At 43.8% G+C, this 20,831-nt stretch overlaps 1 protein-coding gene across 2 annotated transcripts in view; it reads left to right on the forward strand.

The window, feature by feature from the left end:
• Positions 1 to 20,704, forward strand: part of ELP1 (elongator acetyltransferase complex subunit 1) — a 33,183-nt gene extending 12,479 nt beyond the window's left edge. Inside the window, exons 13-36 of one of the 2 annotated variants that reach the window (XM_054054484.1) lie at positions 401 to 583; positions 1,376 to 1,482; positions 1,984 to 2,087; positions 2,906 to 2,959; positions 3,058 to 3,163; positions 3,855 to 3,970; positions 4,677 to 4,750; positions 5,307 to 5,436; positions 5,700 to 5,779; positions 6,690 to 6,830; positions 8,661 to 8,746; positions 9,316 to 9,464; positions 10,305 to 10,428; positions 10,888 to 10,985; positions 12,188 to 12,389; positions 13,499 to 13,560; positions 14,058 to 14,120; positions 14,238 to 14,298; positions 15,091 to 15,204; positions 15,905 to 16,016; positions 17,580 to 17,707; positions 18,105 to 18,259; positions 19,277 to 19,355; positions 20,215 to 20,704. In XM_054054484.1, coding sequence (XP_053910459.1) covers positions 401 to 583; positions 1,376 to 1,482; positions 1,984 to 2,087; positions 2,906 to 2,959; positions 3,058 to 3,163; positions 3,855 to 3,970; positions 4,677 to 4,750; positions 5,307 to 5,436; positions 5,700 to 5,779; positions 6,690 to 6,830; positions 8,661 to 8,746; positions 9,316 to 9,464; positions 10,305 to 10,428; positions 10,888 to 10,985; positions 12,188 to 12,389; positions 13,499 to 13,560; positions 14,058 to 14,120; positions 14,238 to 14,298; positions 15,091 to 15,204; positions 15,905 to 16,016; positions 17,580 to 17,707; positions 18,105 to 18,259; positions 19,277 to 19,355; positions 20,215 to 20,282 — 2,596 coding nt within the window. In that variant the 3' untranslated portion in view covers positions 20,283 to 20,704. The remainder of the gene's footprint in view (positions 1 to 400; positions 584 to 1,375; positions 1,483 to 1,983; positions 2,088 to 2,905; positions 2,960 to 3,057; positions 3,164 to 3,854; positions 3,971 to 4,676; positions 4,751 to 5,306; positions 5,437 to 5,699; positions 5,780 to 6,689; positions 6,831 to 8,660; positions 8,747 to 9,315; positions 9,465 to 10,304; positions 10,429 to 10,887; positions 10,986 to 12,187; positions 12,390 to 13,498; positions 13,561 to 14,057; positions 14,121 to 14,237; positions 14,299 to 15,090; positions 15,205 to 15,904; positions 16,017 to 17,579; positions 17,708 to 18,104; positions 18,260 to 19,276; positions 19,356 to 20,214) is intronic. The other variant, XM_054054485.1, reaches the window with a different exon arrangement.
• Positions 20,705 to 20,831: the final 127 nt, after the last annotated feature.

The following is a 20,831-nucleotide window of genomic DNA, read 5'->3' on the forward strand; positions in this document are numbered from 1 at the left end:
TTTCCTGTGCCTGGTGCTTTTGGCATTGTGGATCTGCACTTTGTGCTCCTTCTCCCAGAACAAAAGGAGTGGCTGCACGATGCCTGAGCCCATGAACATGGCACACCGAGCAACAGAGCTGTTTATATGTCGGGGACAATGGTGAAAGGACACAGTTGGCGTGGGAGCAGTACTGCCTTGAGAATACAAATGGGGCTCCCTGGGTCTCGTCCCTCATCTCCAGCACAGCCGGCAGGATTCATGCTTTGGTTGATTGTGTGTTTGTGCACTGAAGCCCTCCTCTCCATGCTGTGTGTCCGAACAGGCAGGGTGTGCCTAGAAAAGACCTTTGCCTCTTCAGTGAAGTGGCCTACTGAAATGAGGTTCTATTTGCTTCCCAATTTCTCTTATTTTGTGACAGAGTTGATGTGGGCAGTGACAGCAATGAAGCGGTGAATCCTCTGGGGCTCCGATTTCTCACCTGGCTGCCAGATGACAGCTTCCTAGTGGTTGGTCAGGGTCAGCATGCTGCTCAGTCTGTCCTTCACCATCTGACTGCAGGCCCTCACGTGACTGGAGCTGAAGAAGAGTGCTTGAATATACGGTACTAGACATCTGTCAGTTGTGGGTGAAGTCTAAGAGCACTCTGGGACAGCACCAAGAAGGAATTAAGTTTCTCAGTAGACATAAAGCCTGGAGGCTATGGTTTGGGAAATTTGGCTCTCTTCATGCAGGAGAACCAAACAGCTCGTGAAACTACCTGCTGCTCAGGGCTTGTGTGTAGTCCTAATGCCCACAACCAGCCTGACAAGGGGGCATGTGTTAGCATGCCTGTGTCAGTACAAGACAGCTCTGTACTTTTGTCTGAATTCCACGCTCTTGGAGGGACTAAATTCCTCCATTCTACCTTTTGCCCGCCATTATCAAGATACAGAGGGGACTGGTAACAGTTAGTAGTCCTGTCCTCCTCCTCTTCACATGCTGGACTTCGTGGGTTGTGTTGAACCAAGACCAGATCACAAAAGGAGGCCTGCTGTGATACAGAAATCTGCTTCCCAGAGGGTTCCTGAGAATTGTGTTCTGCAGCAGTCACAGCAAAGACAGGCTGATTTGCATATGAACTGCAGATTAGAACAAAGGAAGTATGGGCTCTGCAGAGTGCTGTAATGCATGCAGACACTAGTACAGTTAGGCAAATGCCTTTTGGCTGGTTTTGCTGGTGCTCTGTGGTGCCGCTGTCAGCTGACACAGGCGTGAAAAGACTGCAGAAGGTCATTACATGAAAAAGGCATCTGTCCATGGTTGGAGATGCGCATCCTTCTGTCTGTCCACAAGAAATGCAGGGCATAGGTCTTACATGCGTCTCCTATGACTGATGTTCTGTGTCTTTCTCCAGGTTGTCTGTGCCTGTAGAAGGAGAAATTATCAGCCTGTGCTGCAGCCCTGTGACCAGAACTGTAGCTCTGCAGCTGGCTGATAGACAGATCCTGAAATATTTCTGGGGTAAGCTGGGCCCTGTTGAAGTACAGGGTCAGAGGTGTAGTTACTAGAGATTTCTTAAAAGCTTTAATGAGGTAATTTGACTTCCAGGAACATGGGTGACTTGCTGGTAGTTGGTCCTGTCTTTTGTGCCCACTTTGCTCCCAGAATGGGCCAAAAGTAGTGATTTGTTTCAGAAAGTGATTAATGTCGTTGAGAATGACAGTTGACACTTTATGATTTGAAAAGTAATTGACTTTTTTAGTGATTTCAGAAGTACTCACTGACTGGCACCTTCTTAGTACTTTTCTCTTGTTCCACAGTGAAATAAAGGTGCTGCTAAGCCCCTAGAAGTTACAGCTTTCTTGTCTGCTGTGTCCTGGACTTTTGTGTCAGCGTTCCTTCTCTCTATCAGATAGTGTAGCTTATTCCCAGCTCTAATTTTCTTGAGATATGTGTCATTTGGTTATAATGTCTAAATCTTTAATTGGCTGGAAAACAGTTTGATCTTCTTTTGCTCTTTAGAGGCTTCTACTCCAGTCCTTAAGCCCTGGCGGACTAGCACTGGCTCTGCTGTTCAGTTCCCCTACCCTTGCGTGCAGACTTCTGTTACAAGGATCAGTGGTGAAGTAAGTACAAGTAAGACTATGAGCAGGTTGAGCTCCCTACTCAGTTGTTCTGTGTGTCAGATGTGCACTATGATCTTCTGCCCAGTGTCCAATGATACTTCTTAACAGCTTTCTTCATAAGGTCCTATGCAGAGCTGACAGTGTATCTTTTGTTGTCTTTTAGAGCATTTCTGTTGGCTTGCAGTTAAGAGCCAATTTTACAATGAACTGAAGAGTGAGAAATTTCAGATTTAAAATTTCCAGCAGTCACTGCCCTGCTCTGTTTGAAAACAGCATTTTACTTTGTTTTATCTGAACTTGTCCTGTTAGTAACTATGACTACATTGAGTTACAGCAAATCTCTTACCATGGATGTTTCCCATTTGTGATGGTTTCTTGGTAGTTTCAACAGCTTAAGGAACAACCAGCTATTTTGCTGGTAATTTCAGGGATTCTTTCCCTTATTGTGCATCCAGGTGAATGATGTACAGAGTTGCTTTGTTTTGCTCTGTACTAGTACTTTTCCTCTGGTATTTTGGTTCAAAACCTGCTGAATAAAAGAACTCAATTATGTGGTGTGGTTTCTGCTTCTGTTTTGTTACTGTGATTTCTGTTACAACATATACCAATCTGGGTTTTCAGCCAGAAGTATTTAAAGACTCTTAATTCTGTACTTCCTGGCATAGAGGTTGCAAGACTTCCTGCCAGATTCTCTAAGTAATTCGCATGAGTACTTGCTACCTAACTGTAAGGTATTTCAATCCAGTGCTAGCCACTATTGTGAAACACTGGAGACTGTGACACTGTTAGTTTATACATGTCATTGTTTTTATTTACAGGAGGTGATCTTGGGCCTCACAGATCGATGCCGGTTTTTTGCTGACAGTACTGAGGTACCAAAGTTTTTGCCCCTCACTGCATCCCTTCTTCCTCTGCCAAAGACAGCTTTCCAGTTCTACTCTATGCAGCAATAAATTTCATTTTTCTGCAGGTCGCTTCCAACATCACCTCGTTTGCAATATGCAATGAGTTTTTATTGGTGACAACCAACTCCCATACCTGTCAGTGCTTTTGCTTGAAAAACATATCAGTGAAAAGTAAGTGCCAGTTCATGGCTGTTGTCTTGTAGTTACAGGGTATCTCCATTTTTCAGATCCAAACCTGCCATATTTGGGTCACTCAGAGCAACAACTTAAGAGACAGAGAAAGAGAGCTGCTTTCAAAAATCTGTCAAAGAGTGAGGGGCATAGGGAACTGACTTTATATCAGTTCAGAATATCCTTCAGAATATCCTATCAGTATATCCTTCAGAACTGAAGGAGCTTTCATGCTCCTTCCAGGTAGCAGGATTTGTCCTGTAGTTGTTTGTCCTTTCACTGTTTGCAGGCGGTTTTAGTCCTGCATTCTCTTCATCCCCTCCACATTAAAAAAAAAGTAAGGGTTGTGTGCTGTTTGAGGGTGTGTGGTAGAGAAGGGGAAAAAGTGTCTGATGGTATCTGACTGTGCAAGGTGTGAGGACTGTGGGAAAGACAGGATGACAACTTACTGGTTTTGTACATCTTTCAGTGCTCCTCATCTGGTCTGTTGAGCTTTGTGACCCTCTTGTATAGAGGACATGTACAGCAGTGCTTAGTACTAAGGGGTCCTTTTCCTGTCTGGAACCACTGAAGATCACTAGTGTATTGTTGACTCAGTTGGTCCAGTATGACCTTGCAGGGCCACACAGGAAAGCCTGACTGGAGCACTGCTGCAGTGTGCTATGTGTGCCGATAAATCTGCTGTCTTCAGCCCTTCAGGCTTGCCTGAGCAGTGCTGCTGCACCCAACAGTGAGAGTCTGCGCAAGGTGGAGCGAGGTTCACGTATCGTCACCGTGGTGCCCCAGGACACAAAGGTTGTGCTGCAGGTCAGTACTCTGCCTGTGTCTGCTGAGGTCTGCTATTGGAGGGCATAGAGGGGCCCTTTTGGCGGGCAGCCAGCAGAGTGTGCAGTGCTACATAGTGACAGCACAGGGCCTCACAAGTCTTTAGCTGCCTGTATGGATGCAGAGGAACTTTGAGCATGCCTGTGAGAGTTAGGTACAGCACAGGCATCCAAGTATGTACGGAAGCGGGAAGGGCTATTGAAATTTCTAATGGCTGAGGTAGTGTAGTGGTACATGTAGTGGCCTCTCACTGTGATTCTGAGACTTGGTACTTGCTGTATTTGCTAACAGCACTCCATTAGCCTTGGCAGTGAATTTGTGTGAAGAGTTCACTCTTCAGAAGCAACAGACATTCACAGAATGAAGAATGTCATTTGAAAGGCATCTCTGGAGATGTGTAGGCCGACATCCTCTTCAGAGCAGGGCTAACTTGAAAGCTTGGTGAGGTTACCCTGGAACTTGCCTGGCTGAGTGGAGTCCAGCTTCCTGAGGGAGGAATGTTTGTGATCTGAGAGAATATTCAGAGAATTTTCCCTAGTCATTGAAATTGCATGTCCTTTGAAGTGAATAAACAGGCCCATGCACCTGCAAGTAGCAGGGAGGCCTAGAAAGCTGTCCAGTCCTCACTTTACCTTCAATGTAGGCAGAGTAACTACAAATAAATAATGATGTGGGTCTTATGTTACAGATGCCAAGAGGAAATCTGGAGACTGTTCACCACCGAGCTCTGGTTCTTGCCCAGATTCGGAAGTGGCTAGACAGGTAAATGTTGCAGGTGTATTCTGGTCTTCCCTCACTGAGTCTGAGCTGTTAGAGGCTGGCTGGTCTGGTTTTGGTTGTGCTGGAAAAGGGGGGAAGGCTAAACTCAAAGGAATTGATTTTGTTGTTGGCAATAAAATTTTATAGGACTACCAGCTAGCAGTTGAGCTTCCAGCAGTCCCAGGTGCCTCTCACTTCACCACTGAAAGGCTTATATGATCCCAAGACTCTCTGGGTGGCAGAAATTTTCATCTGCTCTATTCTTCAGAGTGGAGAATCAAATCCTTCGTGATGAAGCTTGCTTCTTTTCATGTTTTATTTGTTTAATTGATTGACATTGAGGCTTTCTGGAACAGAAGTTGATCCATTAGATTAAAATGTAGCTCTCTGTTTTGACGGAGGTAAAAATATTGCTTTGTCAACCCAGTGTGCTGATCTGTCCCACTGCAGAAGCTGGCAATGAACATTTTTTCTGGGAGGCTGTCTACAGAGGTTATTGCATAGACCATTTCCTTCCCATGGGTGTGTGCTTACCTCTGGTGGTCGCCTTTGTCTGCAGATATTGCACCTATCCACTATGTAAACTATCCTACTTGACTCATTCCTCCAGGCTTATGTTCAGGGAAGCATTTCAGTGTATGAGGAAGCTGCGAATCAACCTCAATCTCCTCTATGACCACAATCCTAAGGTAAATATGCCCAGTTCTCTTGTGCTGTTTTCCATGTCCATCTAGCCTGGAATCCATTGACATTGAGCAGTGGGCTCGTAAGAGTAGGCAGTGCTGAACGTCAGTTCTGCTTTTAGCAGAGATGGCTGCACTGTGCTGTGGCATTCTTATGCAGAAGATTAGCATTTTGTTCATCATGTACATTCAGAGAACGTCATTGACTTTGATCTTTTATTTAATGTACTTATTCAGAAAAACAGTAGTTATACTTTTATTCATTTCAGATATTTCTGGAAAATGCAGAAGCCTTTATCAGGCAAATAGATTCCGTGAACTATATCAACTTGTTTTTCACAGAACTGAAGTGAGTATAATTCAGCAAATAGAAACATTCATGTAATCAGTGCTAGTATATTATTTTGTCAAAATATTGATGGCTCTTCAATGTAGATGCAAGGAGTTAGCCAGAAATCTGGCATATTGGGTCATAAAGGCTTGAGTAAGCTCAATAGTTTCAGGGACAGTCAGCGTGTCTTGTTGGGAATTCCAGCTCACAGGCAGCCATTAGATTTTTCCAGCAAGGGACATAATTTGATTGCTTTGATTTGTCTTCTGGTTTCTGTACAGAGGTAAATGCAAACAGAGAAAGTTTTGTTCCCTAATGAACAGGAGCAAGACAACACTACTTATCTGAAGCCTGGGGCCAAGATACTTGCTTAGATTCTCTAATCAGGCCCCCTGGCTTCTTTCGCAAAGTTTGAGTGTCAAGAAGCCTTTAGGGCATTTGTAGCTTCAGGATTTCTTAAGCTTGCTGAAGTAAATAATTTTTCAGGAGCTGGAGCCATCACTTAGCAGTTCAATTTTCGATTTGGACCTAACCTTAAATCTTTGTCTAGAAATAAAAGCAAATGTCTTAATTTTCAGAAGTGTTCTGTGCTCAGCATCTTCATAATGGATTTAGTAGAAGATAGCTGTATCTTGAAAGTCTTGCCTTCTGTTTTTTTTGTGCAACTAGAGTAGTTGTTCTGATCAGTTTATTTTCAGTGCCTTTCTGTCTTGCCTTCTATTCAATGCTGAGAATCTGTTGGAACAGATGAGGGGTATTGGAGAGGTTTCTGGTAGTGTTGCAGGTTGTGTGTCAGTACTGAATGACATATGAGCTGTTTTGTTGAGTAGTTATTTTCTGCATGCATTTGTGTTTCTTAACATTACTGTCTTTGTGCTGGGCTTTGTGAAGGACTGTACTGGTGTTCATAGTGTCTGTTTTTATTTAGAGAAGAAGATTTCACAAAGACTATGTACCCGTTTCTGAATGGTAGCAGTAATGCTCAACCACGCCAGCATCCTCATCAGAAAAAAGTAAACCTCATATGTGATGTGATGAGAGCTGCTATGGAACACATTGACCCTCAAAAGTGAGCATCTTCTTATTGTAGGTGAAGGACTCTTCAGAGAGGGTTCTAATAAGTCATTTGCAGAAAGTTAAGCAGTTCTAAACATCAATTATTTCGCTTCAGACCCTCTGAGGTGAGCCTATGCTCCACGAAACTTCTGTAACCATACATTCCAATTGCAGAGGGTGCTGTCCTGAAAACCACAATCGTAGAATCATAGAATTGTTTGCCTCACTACCTTCATCATGAAGAATTTCCTCCTTATGTCTAGTCTAAATCTACCCCGCTCTAGTTTATACCCATTGCCCCTTATTGTGTCACTACATGCCTTCGTAAAATGTCCCTCTCCAGCTTTCTTGTAGCCCCTTCAGGTACTGGAGGTTTGCTATAAGGTCTCTTTGGAGCCTCCTCTTCTGCAGGCTGAAGAACCCCAACTCTCTCTTAGCCTGTCCTCGTATGGGAGGTGCTCCAGCCCTCTGATCATCTATGTAGCCCTCCTCTGGACCTGTTCCAACAGTTCCATACCCCTCTTATGTTGAGGATTCCAGAACTGAACACAGGACTCCAGGTGAGGTCTCACAAGAGAGAAATTGAGGGGCAGAATCACCTCCTTGGCCCTGCTGGCCACGCTTGTTTTGATGTAGCCCAGGATGCGGTTGGCCTTCTGGGCTATGAGCACACATTGCCGGCTCATGTCAAGCTTCCTATCAATCGTCAATCACCCCCAAGGCTTCTCTGCAGGGCTGCTCTCAAATCGCATCATCCCCATCCTGTATCCATCCTGTGTAGGACCTTGTACTTGGCCTTGTTGAACCTCATGAGATTCACACAAGGCCCACTTCTCCAGCCTGCCAGGTCCCTCTGGATGACATCCCATCCTTCCGGTGTGGCAACAGCACCACTCAGCTTGGTGTCATCTGCAAACTTGCTGAGGGTGCAGAATCTAATAATTCTACGGATGGCAAACCAACTTTTTTACTGCAGGAATTAAAGTAATAGATGCAGGGTGTTTATAGGTGTTTAAGAAATGTACTCAATTTAGGAACAATCTGTGTGGCTTAGAGAACAAGAGACATGAGCAAGATTGTCATTTCAGGGAGATGCTGGTTTATTGGAGGAGGTGGCCTTTTGGAAAGATCTTAAGTGTTCTATTTGAAATTGAATCAGTTTTGTAAGCCTTCAACTGCATATTTTTGAATTATTACCTTTTTGCTAATCACCCTGCTTAGGTGAATCGACACCAGACAAGGATAAAGGATGGGAAAATAGGATAACAACAGTGGTTAGTGAAGCCAGTGTTTAATTATTGGCAGCTTATATGAGAAACAGTAGCTAGAGGAGCAACAGACTCTGTAGGTTTCTGCTGAACCCTGAAAATTCAGGCGCTTCTTAGCAAGCAGTTGCAGAAAACAAAGCATTCCCTTAGCTGGGAAAGCTATTTTGAAATAGTATGTATGAAATGTATGCAAGTGGAAATGAGCTTTTAGAAAGCTTTCCTTTTATAAAAAAATACCATTTTCATGCCAAATTTGATTTGGAAAACTCTGTCCAGCTATTTCAGAGAGAGAGATGTTCTCTGTCCATTAAGCTGGCTGGCCGTTGTAAGGAAGCTTATTGTACTCAAAACACACTTTCAGTCTTGTGATATATTTGGGGACATGTGAGTAGACAGATCTTCCTGGTATATTATGCTCTCTTCCTGGTTTTCCTGCCTTCCTTTAAAAAGATAGGAATACCTGAGATTTTTTTTTTCTAATATGTGAACTAGAACTTGCACAAACTATGCTAAAATAGGAATAAGCAATGTTTGTGTCTTCCTGCCTTTTCATTTGCTGTTTCTGTTTTCTCCAGGTACTGCTTATCAATATTGACAGCACATGTAAAGAAAAATCCTCCAGAACTGGAAATTGCTCTCCAGAAGGTTCATGATCTTCGAGGTTTTGTATCAGGAACTCAAAAGTTTTAAAAGCGGGTGGTTTGCATGAGCTTGTTTTGTTAGCATGGTTCACCCTGAAAATTATTTTAAGGTGGCTGTTCATGGAGTCAGAAAACAAAAACATACTTGAAAGTTGCTGTGTGTTAATGGAACATGTTGCAGCTTATCAGCTAGGATGCTCTGCTGTACGTGCCCTCAGCTCATCCTTTTATCTAGGTATGTCAGCGCGTAGCCCAGAGGTGGAGCTGTTTTCCCTTTCCAGGCAGAACTATGATTCTCCCCACATGGAACAGTTCCTTTTCTGGGGTCCTGATATCTCGAACTGGCAAACGTTGGTTTTATTCAGTTTTATTTTGCTGCTGTTGCACACCTAACAAGTTACTATGTTTGGGCTGGTCCTTGAAGTTCCCTAAAAGGGGCAATGTAATTGTACCTTCAAGACAGAATGAGCTGTTAGTTTGATGGTCCATATAGGGTGTTAAGAATGTGCTCAATAATGCATCCCTCTCTTAGAGCAGGGTTTCACTGCTGACAGTGTAACTGATTGTAGGTTTCTTTATCTTATTACAGAAAGTGTTACTGCAGATGTCAAAGCTGTGAGTGCAGAAGAAGCACTGAAGTACCTTCTTTTCCTTGTGGATGTCAATGAATTGTATGATTATTCCTTGGGGACGTATGACTTTGATTTAGTCATCATGGTGGCAGAAAAGTCTCAGAAGGTCTGGGCTTACAGTTACAGCCAAGGAACTGTTTGTCTGCTTTCCCAAAAGTTCTTTGTAGTCTGCAGATCAGCCTGCATTTTTCATTAGTCATAGCTTCCAGTTCAAGATTCCAGTTGCTTAGAAATCTTGTGTGTGCTTGAGATGATGGTGGGAAGATGGTGAGTCTCTGTATCCCTGAGTACTTCCATGAGCACAGCTTTGGAAACTTGCTTGTGCTTAATGTGAGATGGAGCAGTACAGCAAAATAGCTTTGGGGAAGAAAGGCACTGTGGTCTGAAGTGTTGTGACTGCATGCCTTATATTCCCAGCTCTGTATTTTTATGTTTCTTTCTTATTTGGTGGTGGCCACGATAGTAGTGTGTATATTCTAGCAGGTTTAATTTGAAATCTCTGGGTGGTAATGCCCATCAGGATCTTCACAGTTTCCTAATGTTGCAGCACAGTCTGCTGTCTGTCACTTAAACACCCCACTCAGGTTAACAGTTTTTCTGACCTCTGGTGTTGGGGAAATGGATCAGCTTTACAGCTGCAAGTTTGTACATGATAGTAGCTAATGGAAAACAATGTTTGATACAATACATAGCCTTGAATTTAAAATGTCACCAGCCTTTAGATACTATTGTAGTCCATGTAGGAGTCTGGCGATTTTAATTAGTAATTCCTGGCCAGAGTACATATGCAGAACTGATTCTTTAAGATGGCTTAATGTTTTTTTTAAAAAAAAATGCCTTTTCAGTGTATTGCCATACCATTTCAAATATGAAACTGTCTGTTGGTGAAGATGGGGGCAACTAAGGATCTTTCCAGCTTATCTGCCATTTTTGTTATTCTCTGCAGGATCCAAAAGAATACTTGCCCTTCTTAAATACTCTCCGGAAAATGGAAACCAATTATCAGCGATATACAATAGACAGACACTTGAAGAGATACACAAAAGCTCTTGGGCACCTCAGCAAATGTGGTAGGTCTGCTCATGCAGTGTCTCTAACAAGAAATTCTGCAGTGGAACATTTCCATTTGGAGAGCTTTCCGGGGGATTAGCTGAAGAAAGAGAAGGATTGCACAGTGTCATCTTCCCTCCTGGTAGTGCCGGGTTAACTTACTTCTGGTACATGGTTTTTGTAGCTTAGCTTGGCACAGGGAGAAAGGGGTGAGAATGTATACTGCTCTGTCATCATGAAGCATAAGTCTTGTTTTATTCCTGTTGTGACTTGTCCCCTCATTAATTTTGCTGGCAAAAGTGGAGCAAACCTCAAGGAAGTGAATACCTTGATTTTGCACTAGTAGAATTAGTACTCTCTGCTCGTCCACCCAGGCACCTCTGGTTGCTTCTTAATGCAACGAACCCAGACTGGGTTGGAGCTGGGAGAGCCATATCCCTTCTCTCTTTTTTGCTGTGAAAAATTAATTGTTTCTGCAGGTCCTGAACACTTCTCTGAATTTCTGAACTTGGTGAAGGATCAGAACCTGTATTGCGAAGCCTTTAAGTTGTACCCCTTAGGCACTCAGGAGTATAAGGTATGTAAGCACATGGCACTGCAGCATGATGAATTTATTTTCTCTCTCACGCATGTGTTTGGGCATAGTTGGCACCTTGAGTGAGGGCAGGAATGGGACAGCAGCTGCTTGCATTCAAGTTCTGCAGATCATTGCAATTCTTGTGTTGTCCAAGACCCTCCTTGGGGATAATAGCTGGAATGACTCTCAGCACTGACCCTGCAAGGTCTGGTCATTGAAGTAGTGGCTGCTATTGTGTTGATCTCCTGCCCAGGTCAGCACCTGAGTATCTGGTTTCTGCTGCATTATCTTGTGGTGTGCTGGAGAACTCCCTTTATCACAAAAAACCTTTTCTTCCTGTCTTGATTCTGTGATACCAGCTTTTTGTCTGTTGCTTTCAGGTTGTTTAGAGATACTTTTTTATCCTTAAACTATTCTGAAGAGAACTGAGAGCCTGGGGCCCTTGTAGGTGTGCTCTTTCCTAGCATAATATTGTCCCTTTTTTGTTTAGTATTACTGAAGAACTTTGGCTTGCCCAAGGCTGATGTAAAATGTAAATGAATGCATTTAATAAAACTTAGATATTGTAAAAACACAACATACAAACGTTGGTCAAAGAAGTAGGTGAAGAAGAGTAGAAATAGAAACTATGTCTGTTTGCAACATGGTGAAAGCAGAAAGGGCTCCTCTGATGATGGAGGTCTGTTCCTGGCTCTGTCTCATTGGGAGTCTTCATTCCTTCTATACAGTTACAGTCAAACCCACCTGCCCCTTCTTGATGGAGATAGTGAGTCTTGAATAGCATGATGAAGCTCAGGATATTGATTCACAGCAGCCTGTGCCTATGGAGTTGCAGGGCTTGCATCCTCTCTTGTGCCAGAATTTGACTCTTGGAGTAAGTTGATTCAGGGATTCTAACAAAAAATATTCGTGTGAGTGGGGAGCAGGGGCTATTTTCCTGCAGTGTGTAGTTTACCCAGCCTTTGCCTTGGAGAGTTAAGTGCCTCCTGTGTCTCTTGCTCTAGTTCTGTGAATTGTATCCATGTGCTAATCATCAGCCCTTGGTTTGATATAAAGTTCGAAATGTGGTAAGAGCATTGTGCCTGGAGGTTCCTTGAGGGAGGACGAGTAGGCTTTTGTTGATGGGCATGTAATTTTTACTAGTGGAGAACTGCTACTGATTACAGCTGATTTCTTATTTCTCTTTTGTCCCTTTCTTGCAGGATATCAGTGATGCATATGGGGAGTACTTGGTTCAGAAGCAGCTATATGAACAGGCTGCATTAATATTTGCTCGCGCTAGCATCTTTGCAAAGGCTCTTGATGCTTTTCAGAACAGTGGCAGCTGGCAACAAGCCCTGTGCATGGCATCACAGCTTGGTTACACAAAGGATAAGCTGTCCAGCCTGGCACAGAGCATGGCAGGTAGGTGTTGAGGAGATGGAAGTGCGCAGAGCAAAACTGCCTTTTGTTATTTTTGGTTCACTTTGATTTTTCCTAAAGTTCAGTGAAAAACTCAGTCCTCAGCAGCATTTTTCTTAAAGGTAGACGAAGATCCCTTGTTTCCCAAATGTTTGTGTGATGACACATCACCTTTGTTTCTTAAAGGAACCAATAGAGGTTGGAGCTGAGCTGGTCGGCACCCAGGAGTTGCCAAGCTAGCTATGGCCTGGGCTGCCTCATGCTGATTGCTTCTTGCGCGTCTTCCTTGCAACCTGTTGCTGAACCACTGTTCCAAATTGCCTCCCTTGTTAACCTCATGGAATGGAGATTCCTTGAAGTATCTGACATGACTGAGGCCTCTATACAGTGGGAATACAGCTCCTGGGAGCATAATCTTCCGGAGTCTGATATTCCAGTATCTTCTTTTTCTGTTTTGTGTTTTGGATCCTTCATGCCTCACCTTTTATACTTTTTCTCCTGCCGCTCTGAAATCGGAATAGTAATTTACCAAACTAAGGAGATACAAGTTGTCTAGTTGGCTTGGATGAGATTGCTTATCTTGGGCAATGTTAATTTTTTTTTTTTCAGTGTTTTTTTGTATCACTTGCTCACTTACATTGTATCCTAGCATAGTAGCCGGTGCCAAAACTGGTTCTGACTTTCAGGGGACTAGAAGCCCTGAATCCCACAAGTTTGATGGTTGCTGTCATACGACAGAGAACAGGCAGCAAAGTGCTTCTTGCAGACAGAAAGGTTGCTATGCACTGAAGCTTTCAGAATAGATTTCCTTTTTACGTTCTGGCCACCTCCACTTAAGAATCTCTTCAACATTTTTGTCTCGGGTAGAGGAGAAAAAGTTCTCCATCTGGCCTTGAGGGACATGCACATGCAGTTTCACAAGCAATTGGCTAATGATGTTGCAAGTTAATGAATTCTTGGCATCAGGCAGCCCTCCTTTTTACTGAGCAGGTTAAGTAAGTGCATGAACAGACAGAAGGTGCCTCAGTGAATGGGATTTTCCTCTTACCTTACACTTTTGTGGCATAAAATCTAGCTGCTTCTGAAAAACTAAACTCCACCTTCTCTTGCAGGAAAACTAGTTGAACAGAGAAAGCATGCAGAGGCAGCCATACTCCTGGAGCAGTACAGTCAGGTAATGTAATCACCCTCGTGTCTGTACTCCAGTAATACCGTGTCAGAGAGACACCATGTTTGTGTTCTTCATTCTCTTGGTCACGTGTGACTCCATGCAAGCTGACGGCAAAACAGCCTGTGTTGTTAGCTGAGTTGGGAAGGGCAGAGCAGGTCCAGGTGATGCAGTGAGCAGGGTGGGGATGAATGCTGTGTCCCTGAATTTTTCCACTCATGAGACTGCTTCTGTTTGGTATGAAAAGCTTCTGTCTTGGAGAGCAGAAGCGTGAGGGCTGGAGTAAGGAAGACAGTGGAGTTGCAGAGGGATTTTCCGTCAGCATGGGAGAAGTAACATAATTTGAGGGTGTTTTTTATGTTGGCACTTCAAAGTACCTGGCACAGCAGTGTTCTCCTGTCCTGTCTGTGATAGTGTTGCATAGAAATGTGCATTAAAATAGGTACTAACTGAATGTATATTAGTAGCATCAGTAGCAGTATGTGATTGCTCTTTCTTTCTAGAATTATGAAGAGGCTGTTCTCCTGCTCTTAGAAGGGGCTCTCTGGGAAGAGGCTTTAAGACTGGTAAGATGTTTCAGAACACAAGAACCAGAGTGGGATATTTCTTTAGAGGGCAAGAAGAGAGAGATGGGATCTCAGATGGACCCTTCAATTATACCTTGTTTCCTTTCCCTGATCCAGATTCACAAGTATGGTAGACTGGATATCTTGGAGACAAACTTCAAACCTGCTATTCTGGAAGGTGAATCCATGCAAGAATCAGATACTTCTCTATGCTGTAGAGGCTGAAGAAGGTCTTTACTGAGTCTGTGGGAAGGCATAGCACTCCAGCACTGGAAGCTGTATGGAAGGATGCTTTGATTCCGCATAACTGATGTTGTTATTTAAGCTGCATTCAGCTCTCCTCAATGCAGCCTAAAGCTCTGCAGTGTCATGGGCACGTTTTGCTTAAGTCAAGCTCCTTTAGAGCTTTTCCAGACCTCACAGTCAGAAACGGTAAAGGGATCTGTGTCTGCATGTCCATGAACAAGCAGGACAGTTCTTGTTCCAAAGCACATGTGGCAGTGGATTTGTGGACTAAGAAAATGGCTGGCTGTCTTATCAGCTTTTATGTGTTTCTGAAAACTATAGTTTGGCTATATTCTCCCTTCTGTCCAGGAAGAATGGTTGATTACTATTGGATGTTTTTCCTTTTCATGCTATGTGCATCAAGCTTTATGAGTTGTGGGATTTTTTTCTGTAATTCAAGCCTGATTAATGTGAAGAGGTTTCACCATAGGGCTTTCTGCTCCTCTTGTGTCAGAAACAGACGCTTCTAGAAAATGCTTGTCTGGCAAGTTAATTCACTCTGCATGCAGGTGCATCTTATTTGGTGGGCTTCTGTATTATAAGCTTTGAATGTCCTTCTACTTTAATCCTTTTGTGTGACTTCTGAGCCTGTTGAAGGACTGTGCTTCTTCAGACTAATGGTGTAACAAATGCTTTTCTGGTTCTCTTGCACAAATGTTCATGTTCTGATTTTCTTATTGAGCAGCTCAGAAAAGTCAGCTGATGTTCCTAGATTCTCAGAAAACAGATTTTGTTCGCCATAAGAATCGCCTGCAAGTGGTCCGAGAGCTAAAGGAGAAGGCTTTTGAGAGCATGCAGGGTTGGTATTGAAGCACATAATGACTTTCTCCTGCATAAATAACTGTGATCCTCTTTTTCTTTGTGATTTCCATTTGCCCTGGTGGAGCTATGCTGTCTTCTAGCTCCAGTGTTATCTATGACAATAGAACAGCATTCTTCTCACCCTCTCCTCACACTATACTTGGGCTGTGATTGTTTGACCTTGCTTGTTCTGTAAAGACAGATGTATTGTCAGTGCTATCTGTGTCACAGCTTTCATGGGATCAGAATACACCTGAAAGCTCTTGAAAACAACACAGCGTTCTCTCCTCAGTGCCAGCTTTGCCTGGTCAGGTAGTGCTTGGCATGTTCTTTGTGCCGAATACCTATTAGGCACATTCACATTTACCTGCCAACTCGTACAGGCTCAAGGAAGTTTTCTGAAAGCAGAATGCTTTGTCCTCTTCCAGATTTGCTGCACTGAGATTGTAATCCCTTTGTGCTCACAATCACAAAATCAATTCTCACTAGAGCAGAGAGGCAGTGGTGGTCTCACAGTTGCTGTTTCTTCTTGTGTGCTGGCTGTGCGGAGTTGAGAGCTGTAATGCTCTGCAATGCTGTCAGGTAGAATGAACCTGCTGAAGCTGCTTCTCTAACAGGTTACATAGATTACCCAGAGGGGTAGCTGGAATAACTGTGACCTTTTCCCATACAGTGACAGTTGTTAACATGTTTTGCAGATTGTGAAATGCCACATTGCCCAGAATTGGATCTTTTCTCTGAAACCAGTAGTGTTGTGACGGCCAGTGACACGAACAGCAAATATTCACACAGCAATTCAAGAATATCAGCGTAGGTATCTGCCTCCAAATTAGGTAGTGGCTGGCCTGGCATTGGCATATGGGAGGGTGGCTTGGTCATGCTTGGCATGCTCCTCCTCACAGCTGTGCGTGCCTTGAAGCTGCTTTAATTACAGGCATTTCATGGTTATTTTAACTCTTACTGTGAGGGAAGGAAAGAGCAGAAAATGCCAGAAGCTACTAGGTCAACAGGAACTGAATGCCCAGCAGAGGAGCCATGAACACAAACTCTGGGCCAGAGCTTGCTCTGTGAGTGTTGGGCACGTTGCCAGAGTAGCTGGCTGTAAGAAGCTTGACGCAGAATATGGGCAGAGCTCTTCAAACATTAACAGCTTGCACACATGGCTTGTGCTCTTTGTTCTAGATTTTGCACTTGATGGGTGGGGATTGCTACTGAATCTTGTACCAGTATCTTCCCACAGTGAGCATCTGTGTTGCTTTTACTGCTCTTAAGAATGTGAGCTGCAGAGTGGGGTGGAGTATGTTAGAGGCCACTGTAGTCTGTGGGACTGCTTCTGAATTCCCTAGCTGAAAGGTGGAAAAACACAGTTGTAGGAAAAGTGTGGACTTCTGGGGTCACTCTGTGGCCTAGATGAGAAAAGAATGCAACCTTAGTGTTCAGGATACCTGTGACAGAGTATGTGGATCATTCGGGGATGCTACGTAACTACTTCTGGCCTATGATTCAAAGGGGCTTTCCTGTGGTAATGGGCCGGAACTAATTAGTGCACAGTTTGTGGAGATCAGGGGACTGGAGTATTTCTTACAAGGAGAGGCTGAGTGAGCTTGGTCTTTTTAGCCTGGAGAAGACCAAGAGGGGATCTCGTCTATGCTTACAAATACTCAAAAGGTGAGGTGTCAGGAGGATGAGAGGGACTACACTCTTCTCAGTGGTGCCCAGCAACAGGACAAGGGGCAACAGACACAAACTAGAACATAGGAAGTTCTCCCTCAACATAGGAAGTTTCACCTCAACATTCCTTACTTTGTGGATGATGGAGCACTGAAACAGGCAGCCCAGAGGGGTTGTGGTAGGTCTACTTCTCTGGAGATATTCCAAACCCACTTGGACATGTTCCAGTGCAACCTGCTGTAAGGTGAACCTGATTTAGCAGGGGGCTTGGACTGGATGATCTCCAGAGCTCCCTTCTAACCCAAACCATTCTGTTCTGTGATTCTGTGAGACAGCACAGATCAAAAGCACAGAGTCTGGCACCAAGTTGTTCTAAGCAGAGCTCAGTTTTGCCTAATAGCAACTACTGGCAAACAGTTTACTCTCCTTTGTGCTTAAAGTAATGCTTTAACCTTGCTGGAGCATAGAGCAGTCCTTATTGTGGTAGTGAAACAACCCAACTACTGACTTGTGTTTCAGACCACAAAAGATATTTATTGAGTAGCATCGAAAACATTGACACAAAGATACATAAGGTTACCTGTAGTCCCCTCTCACTGGAGAGAGTAACACGTTTCATGCACACCGTTTGTGTTCCTTCAGACTTGCCCTGTTAAAGCTAATCCTGTTATGTGCACTATAATTAAGCTTCCTCCTTTTCAGGCGATCTTCAAAGAACCGGCGCAAGGCTGAACGCAAGAGATACAGCTTGAAGGAGGGGAGTCCTTTTGAAGATACAGCCCTTCTGGAAGCTCTGGGAGAAAATGTTCATGCTGTTGAGGCTGTGAAGGGTAGGAGACTTGATCCTAATTCACCCTGCAGATTGTGAGGACCCCTGCAGGCAATGTGTCCCTTCTTGTTCTTGATGAGTATGCTAGGGAAAGAAGCTGCCTGGTCAGTAAGACCATCTGACTTGGACCTTGATTTAGTTCATCTGCCTGTGCACCTGGAAGAACACGTAATGGTGTGAGCTCTCCACATTTGAACTTGGAGAGCAGAGAATTAAGGCATTGTCAGTGCTGTGGACAAATTGGTCTCATGTTTATACTTGAATATTGTAGAGGCTGGATAGGGACAGATCCAGTTCTGATTTGCTACTTCTTATGCCCTTATACCAGAGAAATACAGCTATTTATTTAGCATACTAATGTTAATTGCTATTGCTTGTGCTTCTGTTTCCTCCTGCAGGAGACATACACATCCTTCTGAAGCAGCTTGTGCTGTTTGGTTATGATGAACAAGCTGGGGCATTGCAGCGAGTCCTGGAGGAGGTTTTGCAGTTGATGGAGACCTCGATCCCAGAAATCTGGACTCCAGTCCTGCAGCAGAGCTCTATCAACCCGGTCTGTGCATCTGCAATACCCATCACACCTGCTGTACAATACCAAGTATTTACCAGTACTTTGAATTCTCCAGTGAAGAGTCAGAATCCTTCCCTGGCTTTCCAGATGTGCTTTTTTTCTGTAGAAGCCAAATAGATACTCTGTGCAATACCTGCCAAGTCAGTACACTCTAGATGTGTACAACAGCTGTAGCTTGCTGTGTTGTTTGCATGGAATGCCACATTGGGCATGATGAGGTCTTATAAGGCTTGTGTTACCTTGTCCTAGGAGTGATTTCTTTTCATAACCTCTTTCTTAGGGAATTTGTAGAACATAAGAACACTGTTTTCTTTTCTAGGCCTGACGGCTGAAGTGTTAGCATACCTTTTGTGTATGGTGCAGTGGTCGTCCAACCTGGTGGTGTGAAGTGGAAAGCTACCATATCGGATAGTATAGTCTGAACCAGTATATCATAAGGAGTATACTGTAAAAACAAGGGTGGATTGTTTAAGGCTGTTAAGACACAGCATATGCAGAATAAGGAAATCGTTAGGATTGCACTTAGTTCCCTTCCAAAGTAAAAGTCTGTATTTCTAATAAGTAGTTTCTGAACATTCATGGTGATCACATGATATTCCCCAGTATCTTATCACTACCTACCAGTTAGCAAGATTCATAAGGGCAGTTTAAAACTTCTGTGTGCCAAGGAGCTGAGACTCTCAAATGAACTTTAAATATTGCTGGCACTGTAATGAAAGTAGTCACAGCAAGTCATGACATTACAGTGCTGTGAAGAGGTAGGTGCTGTGATAAGGCTTCTCTGTCCTAAGAAGCTGTCTGAAAGCAGTTCTCTTTCTACCCCTCTGTTAACTTTTCTGAAACTCAGCTTTGATGGCATATACCTGGTCACTTTGTACTGTGAGGTCTCCTGCAGGCTTCTGCTTTTGGAGACTTAACAGCAAAGTTTTCTTTGTAGGTATCTCTGCTCTTTACCTTGCTTTGTGCAGGTTGGAACATATGTATTGCTTCTCCATACAGGTCCTGGGACCAAATTCAACTGCAAACAGCATTATGGCTGCCTATCAGCAGAAGAGGATGGTGTCTGCTGTTGTACAAGGTTAGTTCAGGCTCTGGGTTGGGTGTACATGTCAGATGTTGGTGAGGTCAGTGGCCTTTGAGGATCTCTAGGCACTGTTTCTTGCCAACAGGCGTAACATTTCTTCAGCTGTAGGAGTTTCTTGGGGGTTTTTTATGGTGTACCTTCCCAACCTGTGGCAAGTGAGCAGACTTATTACTAAGGTTTTACTTGCTCTGAAGTCCTGTGCTAAAACTATTCTCCAAACTGTGTACCAGGCTTTCTGTATGCGTAGTGTCTGTCTTTTGTGAGGGAACAGGAAGTCTGTTTCCTATGGGGAAGTGCCAGATAATTCTGCTTGTAACATCTGCTGAATTTTTGTCTGGCTTTGGCAGCCAGGCAGGGCTCTTGACCAGGCCAGGCTACAGTCTGGTCTTTTGCCATCTTCAAGTTGTCGCAGCTAATGCAAACTTAGGGCTGAGAGACCTGGCAAGGGCTGGTCCCACTTCCCCTCTGTCTATCCTCTTGCCCACTAGTCCTGGAATTGCCTGGAGAAGTCGTCTAATAAGCCTCTAGATGCAGCCTGACTGTTGTGTATGATGTCCCAGTTACTGGTGTATGAACGGTGTTCTGCTTTCTGCCATGGATTGTTGCCTCATTCTGAAAGATAACACTTAATGGAGAGGGGACTTGATTTGCCCCAGGGATTTACTTCTGTAACCAGTTCTACTGGGGGCATTCACTGTGCAGGCTGGTGATCAGTTATTAAAGGGAAATGCTGTGTGTCACAGAATTCTCTGTGTACTTTGATGTAAAGAAAAGTAAAAAGTAGTTGACAACTTCTGAGGAAACCATATTGCTGTTACACTCTGTTCTGACACTTGTCCTGTTTGCCTTTCAGATCCCGAATTGCTTATTCCACCAAAACTCAATAAAAATCTACAATGGAAACTGCATCTTCTCCAATAACTTAAAGCCAAGGAATTCTGGTGGCCTCTGAACTGTAACTTTACATGTTATTTCATTACAGCTTTACAAAAACTGCAGCTGTCCTGGTGTTTCTGATGCATTGTTCTTAGGTCTGTGCAAGTGAGAGGTCCCTCCACCTGATGAAACCGTGCTGTGACCTGTATGGTCTCACACTGATGGAGACGGCAAGACGCATCCACTGCAGAGGTGGTTTGTGAGGCTGTTGAGTATTCCGGTGTGTGGGTCTGAATGCTGCTGGTTGAATCCAACATCTCCCACCATGGTTCCCTCCCTCTGGATGAAGCAACCCCACCAGTGCTGGATAGGCTGTTTTGTTGGCCATCGCTCCCTCCCGTGGATGGTACCTGCCATGATGACAGATATATTTTAAGCTGTTCAGCCTGCCTTTGAGATTTCACTAGTGTGTCTGTACCAATAACAAATTGTGGTTGCTAAACAAATGAGTTGTGTTTTCTCTGTTGAAGCTGGGTGTTGCCAATACCAGATTTTCATCAGAATCACTTTATTACATCAGAGTGCACCTCGCAG

The sequence above is a fragment of the Cuculus canorus genome, chromosome Z (genome assembly GCF_017976375.1).
Source record: "Cuculus canorus isolate bCucCan1 chromosome Z, bCucCan1.pri, whole genome shotgun sequence".
Taxonomy (NCBI): Eukaryota; Metazoa; Chordata; class Aves; order Cuculiformes; family Cuculidae; genus Cuculus; species Cuculus canorus.